This window comes from Sinocyclocheilus anshuiensis, unplaced genomic scaffold (genome assembly GCF_001515605.1).
Source record: "Sinocyclocheilus anshuiensis isolate Anshui unplaced genomic scaffold, SAMN03320099.WGS_v1.1 scaffold1014, whole genome shotgun sequence".
NCBI lineage: Eukaryota > Metazoa > Chordata > Actinopteri > Cypriniformes > Cyprinidae > Sinocyclocheilus > Sinocyclocheilus anshuiensis.
The window spans coordinates 1325415-1335779 of NW_015540943.1; the positions used below are offsets into that span (position 1 = coordinate 1325415).

The 10365-nt window shown below is 35.1% G+C and overlaps 1 protein-coding gene across 3 annotated transcripts in view; it reads left to right on the plus strand.

Moving 5' to 3' along the window:
• LOC107689730 (TBC1 domain family member 22B-like) overlaps window positions 1-10365 on the plus strand; it is a 163240-nt gene that overhangs the window by 111403 nt on the left and 41472 nt on the right. For 2 of the 3 annotated variants that reach the window (XM_016487862.1, XM_016487860.1), the window contains one exon: window positions 5797-5924. In XM_016487862.1, the coding sequence (XP_016343348.1) occupies window positions 5797-5924 (128 nt within the window). Of the gene's footprint in view, window positions 1-5796; window positions 5934-10365 lie in introns of those variants that run through there. The other variant, XM_016487861.1, reaches the window with a different exon arrangement.

A 10365-nucleotide genomic window follows, 5' to 3' on the forward strand; every position in this document is an offset into this window, starting at 1 on the left:
CATTCACACAAACACTAAACACCATCATGGTAACACACATGAAACTGAAATAATGCAATAAACATTAATTTAACAACATTAGGTGTAACATACAACCCTAATATACAAAACTGATAAGAAAAAAACTAAGAAGAAACTGTTATTTCAACAAAAAAAAAAAAACATCAAATTTGAAATGTAATGCAGGGAATTCTGGGAATGTCAATTTACGGTTATTCACTGTAAATTATATGTTTTTTTACTTTATATTATACGTAATTATACTTTTTCACTTCCAAAAACGGTATGCTACCGTACAATTGCATGTAATGTCCAATACAGTTTTTCACCGTATATAGTATGGGGAATTTACCGTTAACCATGTAACAGGTTTTTACTGTAGCATTTTTACAGTATGTTAACGTTAAATTCACTGTAATTTTTTACAGTGAGCCAAAACTCTTTTTCAACAATGATGACAATAGTAAGAATTGATCACCAAATCAGCATATCCAGGAGTGATTTCTGAAGGATCACGTGACACTGAAGACTGCAGTGGCTGCTGAAAATTCAGCTTTGCCACCACGAAAATAAATTACTTGAAAAAATATATATTAAAACAGAATACAGATATTTGAAATATAGTAATGATATTTCAGAATATCAACGTTTTATAGTATTTTGATCAAATAAATGCAGCATAAGTGAGCATACGATACTTCTTTCAATCAGTCAATGAATCAGTCCAAAGTTTTGACTGCTAATTATTACAAAATTTTAGACTGCTATCATCAGATTGCTCTCTCGGTGTGTAGTATAAAATGCATCATGTTTGGTCTGGTTAATATTATGCATAATTTATATATGTAAATTAGATGGTCATTTTTAGTGGAGATTATTTTTTTTAATTACTTTTTTTGTCTCTTTTGACTGTTGAATATGTGAGGAGGGGGGTGGTTCTTTACAAATGCTGCTTTGAACATCAAATTTGCTTTTCTGATCCCAACAGAAAAACCTCAACTTGTATAAAACAAAGCTATTTGATTCCTTTTGTTGTCATTTCTTCTTTTGGACGTCTTGAAACGATAGCTCACCTAAAAATTAAAATTCAGTTATTTACTCACCCTCAAATTGTTGAAAACAATGTGACTTTCATTCTTCATTGGAACACAGAAGTAAATATTTTGAAGAATGAAAACTGTTTTGGTGACCATTGACTTGAAAAAAAAAAAAGATACACTTCTCAAAATATGTTCTTTTATGTTCCACAGAAGAAAGAAAGTCATACAGGTTTGGAATGACATGAGGGTACAAAAATAATGACAGACTTTTCATTTTGGTTGAACTATCCCTTTAATGCCTTTAATTTCTTTTGGTAGCTTTTTAAAAAAAAAAAAAAAGATGCAATGCCAATAAAGTGTCAGTGTCAAGTTTCATGTCAATTACTATACGAAAGCGAGGAGTTGAAAAAGAGGTGAATATGTATTGTTTTTTTATAGCAATTTAATTTATTATTTTAATTAATGCATTTTATAAATGATTATATTAATATTAAATGCAAATATTGGATTTATATTATTATAAATTACTACATGATTAAATTATATCATTTAGACTTAATAAATTAAATATTTATACAAGGTGATCCATATATTATTGAGGTCAAACACCATCTCTCTCTCTCTCTCTCTCTCTCTCTCTCTCTCTCTCGCGCACTTGCTTCATGTCTCTTTAACGCTCACACTCCACTCTCATTAGGAAACCAAACACACTATTGTCACCGTACGCTTTCAGTTCGTTCGAGGGCTTGTAGTAATTAGCAGTCGTATTAGACGATAGCCCATAAGAGTTGTTTAACGCTAAAACAATTCTGTTCGTCAGAAGCGCCCCAGAACGTGAACACTGTTTCCTCTTATCTCGGCTGTTTTGTATGAATACATTGAAGTTCATCAGCATGCAAATTGCTCAAGGTGAATTTATTTATGTAAATATACAGGTTTGGAATGACATGAGGGTATAAAAATAATGACAGACTTTTCATTTTAGTTGAACTATCCCTTTAATGCCTTTAATTTCTTTTGGTAGCTTTTTAAAAAAAAAAAAAAAGATGCAATGCCAATAAAGTGTCAGTGTCAAGTTTCATGTCAATTACTATACGAAAGCGAGGAGTTGAAAAAGAGGTGAATATGTATTGTTTTTTTATAGCAATTTAATTTATTATTTTAATTAATGCATTTTATAAATGATTATATTAATATTAAATGCAAATATTGGATTTATATTATTATAAATTACTACATGATTAAATTATATCATTTAGACTTAATAAATTAAATATTTATACAAGGTGATCCATATATTATTGAGGTCAAACACCATTTTTCATTGTCTTCTTCATGGTGAGTCAAAAGCGCAATTATGGCAAATATTGAGTTAGATTAAATGGCATGAATTCCAACAGCACTGTTAACTTTTAAGTCACGTTGAACAGATTGTAGAGCCTAGAACATAAGTGAAAATGTCAGATACACCCTGAATTCTGCTGAACGCACTGTAATCCGAAAACCAGATCTGTCACATATGGAGGAAAACATTCATTTGGACCACAGTCAACTATGTGGAAGACAATGGAGAGAGAAAAAAAAAAAAAAACCTGGAATGGATGAAAATAACGGTTTAGTTGCTGTTTTGTGCTGCCTTGGTCTCCGATAAATCTTTGCATTATTGCCTTTTTTCCGTTTACTTTGCATGAATCAACCCCTTGACTGAAGATGTAGATATGAAATAATGTCAGATTAAAAGCAGTGCACATAAAACTCTAAACATTGATCCTATTGGACTTGGGGAATTTGACTTATGGGTTATGAACAGTTTTCTGCCATGATTATAAATGTCATCTCTACAATCTTGGTAGAGTGACTGCTGTCAAATGTCACATCTCCAGATCTGTTATTAAATTCATTCTGCATTCAGTGTGAAACAGTGAATAAACAATCCATACACACACATATAAGGTCAATGCGTAAAAGGTGGCCTGTTCCAAGGTTAAAGGGATAGTTGGCTAAACATATTCAATTTCTGTTATTCACCCTCAACTTGTTCCAATTATGTGCCATTTACTTAGATTGCATCTTTTCCATAAAATATTTCATTTAAGATTTTTATATTTTTTTAGTCAAATTCGCTGTTTTGCAACTTTTATTTTATTTCTTTATGTATATATATATATATATGTATGTTATGTATGTATATATATATATATAAATACTTTATAGTTATGTTTGTTTGTTTGTTTGTCTTAAAAAAAAAAAAGAGAGAGAAATGGTGCTTTAGCAACTAGCTGAAACAGAATAAGTTTAAGGTTTTTATTTTATTTTATTTCAAGTAATAAAACTGTGTTTTTAATGGTTTTGGTTTTAGTTAATGATTATAACCCTGGCTGTGCTTGTATAAGTCATGTACAGATACGGCTGTTGAGATCTCACAGAAGATGTCCGAGAGGGTTTTGGCTGCAAATGCAGCGAGGGCGAGACAGAGGGTCAGTGCAGATGTAATTATGGGATGGATGGGTGGGGGCAGAAGTCGAGCAGAAGTCCATTGCTCAGCAGAATCGTGGCAAACAGCTCACTTGTCTTTCTGCGAACTCTGACCTCTGCCTGTTCCCCATCCCCCTCAAAACTTGCGTGTGTTTTGCTGCATTGAAGGTGGAAAAGGTATGCAAGAAAATGTGTACTGTTGGCTGACAACCATATTCTGCTTATAAAGCTGCAAGGCTTATTCTAACATCAAGACATTTAATTCAAGTCAATGGCATAGAGCGCTGTGTGTGTGTGTGTGTGTGTGTGTGTGTGTGTGTGTGTGTGTGTGTGTGTGTGTGTGCATGTTTATGTGGTTTATGAGGACACAAATTTGTATAATAACATGGGTATGACATAGGTATTACAACGAGAAGGTGATTTATGAGGACATTTTCAGTGTCCCCGTAATTCAAAAGGCTTATAAATAATTCAGAATGAGTTTTTTTGAAAATCTAAAAATGCAGAAAGTTTCCTGTAAGGGGAAGGTTTAGGGGTAGGGTTGGTGTAGGGCAATAGAAAATATGGTTTGTACAGTATAAAAACCATTACGCCTATGGAGAGTCCCCATAAACCATAAAAACAAACCTGTGTGTGTGTGTGTGTGCGTGTGTGCGCACGTTTGATGAAAGTGGATTTAAAAAGTCAAATGCATATTAAAGCACTGGTAACTTTATTTTAAGGACCAATTCTCACTATTAACTAGTTGCTTATCGGCATGCATATTACTAGCATATCGGCTGTTTATTAGTACTTATAAAGCACATATTAATGCCTTATTCAGCATGACCATATTTTAGATCCCTTAATCCTACGCCATACTTAAACTTAGCTACCTTACTACCTATTAAGAATCAACAAATTAGTAGTTTATTGAGGCAAAAGTCATAGTTAATAGTTTGTTAATAGTGAGAATTGGTCCTCAAACTAATGTGTGACCAAAGTATTAAATGCATATTAAACACCATGCATGCATAGACTGCACTTTTGGGAAATTGTAGCATGATGTTAAACTAGAAGTTATTTTGTTTTCATCATCATGGCCATCCTTATTTCACTGACCTCTTAATTAGGTTAAAACTGGTGATTTAGATTTGTAGCACCAATAAGCAAAATTGGTTTGTTTTGTCAGTCTATCGGCTCTGTGTCTTGGCAGTGAGATGTGTTCCGCGTTAATGAGGATAAGTTGTTTATTCAGGAGAGCTGGATGTGAGAATGACACTGTCAAGACATGCGTGAGGTTTGACAGGAGCTGATCTTCGACGTGGGTGGATGAGTGGGTGTATGCTTGTAGCCAGAGCTTGATATTTTTCTTTATTTTTTTTCATCTTTATGACGACATCGTCTATACATTTGTATTTACTCTGAAATTACTTTTATATACAGACCATTCAAAAACGTAGGAGCAGTGAGATTTTGTTGTTCTTGTTTATTTATTTTTTTATTTTTTTATTTTATATTCAAGAATCTTAAAATTATGTATTATAGTTTCCACAAAAATATTAAGACTTAAATTAAAGACTGGAGTGATGGCTGCTGAATTTTTTATTTTTTTTTTGTCACAAGAATACATTTAATTTTAAAATATATTAAAATAGAAAACAGTTATTTTAAATAGTAATTTTTTTTTTTTTTACAATATTACTGCATTGTGCATACTGTTTTAATCAAATAAATTTAGCCTTGGTGAGAAGAGACTTAAAAAATATATATTATATAATAAAATTATATTTAAATATTGTTTATATTTATATCACCCCCAACCAAAACCTGTCATGCATGTGACGGTCAAAGAATCCCATCGTTGTCAGGAGGTGAATGAAGATGCCTATATTTCTGCAGGGACACGCAGTCATGCGTGTCCGTGTTGATTAAAGAGACGCCCATAAATAAAGCTGCTGTTTCCTCTCAAACATAACACGCTCAGACGTTGGGTTGACAGTGGCGTAATTACCTCATGCTTACATGGCAGCGTCGAGCACATGATTGCACGGACGGAGACATTCTTTATGGCTTTATTAGGGTGTTATGTCTTACGCCTGGAAGGCTGTCATCTGTGAACTGTGTCTGCGAGAAAGCGGCGAGGAGAATTTGTGTTGTTGTTGTGTCAGTCGAGTGGCTGTCATTTATTGTTTGGTCCCAATTTTACTGAAGAGAATATAATGATGCTTTAATTGTGATAGATGAATGGGGTGATTGACGTCAGGGTGGTGATTTATTGTACTGTTTTGGTTTTTAACAGAGACGGTACATCGCCACATGCAGCAGTATGAGGTGGAGTATTTGCAGTTCGCCTTCCGCTGGATGAACAACCTGCTTATGAGAGAACTTCCTCTGCGCTGCACCATTCGCCTGTGGGACACTTATCAGGTAAAATAGACTCTCAACAGTCTCTGATGTGGTCAGATGCATAAATAGGATGTGCAGCTGTTTTTTACTCATTTACTCATCCTCAGCCACTGTTCACCTTTAGAATTAAAATAAAATAAAATAAAATAATGTAATTGATAATAATGGGTAAACATATTTTCAAAAAAGACTAGTCGTGGGTTGTCTTAAGTATCTGAAGCCCTGTATAATTATGATGTTTTGGGGCTTGGGTGGGTGTGTGTGGGGGGGTGTTTACAAGACTGATTTTTTCGTAATACAGCTAGACAGAGTGCAACAGAATGGAACATAATTCTGTTGTCTCGAAATGTGCTTTTAATCATCTAAATGATGCAACAGTTTTGGCTGGGACACTCAAAGAACAGAATAAAGGCCTTTCCACACTGAGCACGATGCGGAAAAAGCGAGGCGAATCGCCGACGAATGGTGCTTTCACACCGAACCGAAACGATTGTTCGCCTTCTAATTCACGCCTGCACGCTAGGTGGCGCCGACCAACAATCCATTTTTCCTCAGATATGTATCTCGTAACTGGATTTAACATCATCCGCATTAAATGAAGATAAACAAGGTTCTACTCCGGAAAAACACATCTATAATGCTTACAAGAATAGGCTACATCCTAAAATATAATTAGAAGTACAATTAGCATCAAGCTACACTTGAAAATGTATGTAATTATTAATGTATTTGCTTACCTACTTTAAACTATCATTGAGTGCTTGTAATAACTTCCGATTGTGATCTATAGTTGATTTTGATTAATAAGCAGACACATGCACTCTGTATGTTTAATAACACTACACTGCTAATATTTGTCATAAACATCCTTTATTGCTATAAAAATACCATGAGCTGCATACAAAACACATACAGAAAATATATCGTCATAATCATATGTCTATTTGCTTTCATATTTCATGTGTAGAAAAAGAGTGAACGCGCTCTGACTCATAACACTCACGCACGTGGAAGAAAACGGACTGTGCTCTACTGTGATTACATAATTCAGTGGACAATTAATAGAAATGTTATTCTATATAAAGAACATGTGAGAATAAATCTGTTCTCAAATACCAACGATAAGAACTCAGCTTCCACTCTCTTCTCTTATCCGGGATATTCTTCTTCTGTGTTTGTTTACACTGGTTTTCGAAACAGCGCCACCACTCTTGCCTTTTTGTGCAACAGCAGCTGCTCCGGTCACGTGATCCTAGCTCAAATCTTATTGGACGGCCCGTTTTATCGCTTTGCGAAACTGAAAAGATTCATCGTACTGGTTCGAAAAAAAACATTCGCATTTTCGGTGCGCTAATGTTCGCGGTCTATGTGGAAGCATCCATAGAAATGTATTGTTTTATTCCAGCGCGTCATCGCGTCCGATATTCGTTTCGCTTTTTCGGCCTCAGTGTGGAAAGGCCTTAAGACTTTACAGTCTTATAAGACGGTCCCGTAATAAGGAATTATTTAAAGAATTAACATTTCTGTGAAGGTTTTGCTGTCTAAAAGCTGAAGCATTGCACACTATTTAAAGACCACTGTTAAAATTATAGTGTTTCCAATTAATCGATAATAAACAGATATGTAATAAACTAGTAATTCAGATGCAGTCTCTGTGAAATGTATCAAACTTATTTACTGAACAAACAAATTTGAATCGAAATATGGTACTTTTTTAAGGATTTGCAGTTAATAACAATTGAAACTTTGGACTGTTCTTCACACAAAGCTGTTGCATGACATCTGAAGATTTAGATGTAGATTAGTGGTTCCAGGGTTCCAGGTTCCCCAACCAGGGGGTTGAGAACATTTTCACACTAAATCTAAATGCCAAAAAGCATGTTAACTGAAATCATATTTCTTTTTTCTCCTTCTCAACAACTATTGTCCTAATTGAAGAACAGTTCTTGGAACCTTTATAATCACAAAATGAATTGTGGTTAGTTAATGTAATATGTTAGTACTCACAGTTTCTGTTCATAAAAAAGTCCTTGAATATCTTTGGATATTGTGTTGGAAAATGGAGGACAAAGTTGAGAATCAATGTTCTAGACTACTTTTATGATGCTTTTTTATGTGGCTTTTGTCAGTTTTAACATTAAAGTTAAATCCTCATTTACTTTCATATTATATAAAAAGAGAAGCCAGGATTTATTTTCCACTGAGGAAATAAACTCATAAGGCTGGAAAAACATTGGGTTGAGTAAATAATTACACAATAAATGACACCAGAACTGTCTACCTACACAAAAATAATAATAATACTAATAATAGTATTACAATGACAGCAAGAGAATCTTTGACAGTAAGAATTAAAGATAATTTAAATACATCTACCATATGTATATGCTATCACTGAAGAACACTATGAAAATACACCAGCTGTTATATATAAGCTGACATTTCTGAAGGCAGTTGCTTCACATGTAGGTTTTTCTAGGTGTAGATGGCTCGATTTTTAACACCAAGCCATGAAAAGACCCAGAGCATGAAAGAGGATGAATCTTTAGCACAGCCAGGAACTTAGAGGTGTTACTGACATCTAACCCAACACTTATGGAAGACTTCCAGGCTGTTCTTGATGGTGTTCGGTACAACAGGCTGCCACTTGAGTGAATGCAACGATCCTGGCGTTGCTGTGCACTCTGCTCAAGATAGTGTGAAAATGATCCTTAATTCTTACTTTGAAGGAATTTTTGAATTTCTGGCATGGTAATTGTGATGTCATTATATGCTTCCTGTTGACAACAGACACCCACTGTATTAAATGTCAGTTTCCTTCCATCTCTACAGTACAGATTAAATGCTTTCGACAGATGACTGTCCCTTTATTCTACTTGACTGATTTGGATTTGACACAGATTGTAACCATTGCCGATAGACAAGTTCACATGCTTTGTTTGCCTATTTGTTACTTACTGGGGACGTGTCATTTGATTCTTTCTGACAACACCAGCCTCGTCATTGATGCGTGTTGATATACGTTAGCTCAGAGGCGCCACGAAAACACTCACTTGTTAGGCCAGTCACAAGTCGGTAAAACTAGGATATTGCTTAATATGCACTATTGATTGTTTTTTTCCATTAAAGAGATGCTGGTAGGGTGCAGAGCAAATATGGTACATTCAAATGTTTGTTTTTTTTGGGGGACTTTTTACTTTTGATGGTTTATTTTTATTGGTGAAGGTTATGATTGGAGACACCCTGAGTTGCTTTCAGATATTGATTTTGCCAGATGAGCAAACAGTGAAAGCAAGGGCAAGAGGAGATAACTGCTGCAGGATTTGCAGCAGCAACCCATGATTATTTTAGCGCTTTATTGATGCTTGAGGTCATTTTTACTTTCTTTTTTTTTTTCACAGAGTTTCCACAGTGCTGTAACTGAGTTACTACATAACCTGCCTACAAATGAACATAACCGCACTGTCTTTATGACTATTAATCCAAAGCATTATGTAAGTGTCAGTGACATATAAAGGTTTCCGCAACAAAGAAACTGAACAATCTGTTTAAGTTTTGTGCTTCCTGAGCACCTCATACTGCTTCTGAGCCATTGATGACAGAAGTCCCTGGTTTGTGACCAACTTGTTTACAGAGCGATGCGAATCCAGGTTTTTTTTTTTTTTTGCCAGCCCAGAACTGCTTTTTTTTTGTGAAAATGCATAAAATGCTTGGGCTTTGTAGATGTGTTTGTGTAACAGGTCAGTGTGGATAGGCATAAGCATGAGAGAACTGACTGCTGGGGCTTGATTTACCCAAACCTCTTCTTTCATAAGCGTTTGCAGTTGATGCAAAAGTTTTACAGGTTTTTACCCTTACTTGAAAACTTTGGATGACTTTCCTTTGTATATATTCAAACTGAGCTGGGCGAGCACTGTTATTCAAAGAGAAGTGAACTGAGCTCATCTGTCTTTGAAATGAAAGGTGATGTGTGCCCTTCTGAAGTCTTCAAGATGTGACATTTCCAATGCGTAAACTTGTGTGCATTGACCTGTTACTGCTGTGGTCATGGCGTCGTACCCTACTGTTACCTCGGCCAAAATTCTTTCTCACACTTCCGTCAAGTCACTGGGCCGTTTCATTCATGATTAGCCAGAAGCTATGAAAGCCGTGCTGTCAGGGCCGTGAGCTTGCTTGAAAGTGCTCGCTCCGTGGATGGAGGACTGCAGGAAGTCTTGTTTTGTGCAGTGGGTTGACTTCAGACGGAACATACTCACAGAAACGTTTCTGACTTGAACTTGTCAAAGGAAATTTTATAGGTAGTTGAAATAAATGTAATATTCCCGTTTCTTCCTTCCTGGAGAAGTGCAAACACTAGGAATGCACAATACATTTGTAGCATATTGGTGATATTATATATGTATTTTTAATTTGTTGGTGTCATCCAATTTTGAATATGTAATTGTGTATGCTTATTTCCTTT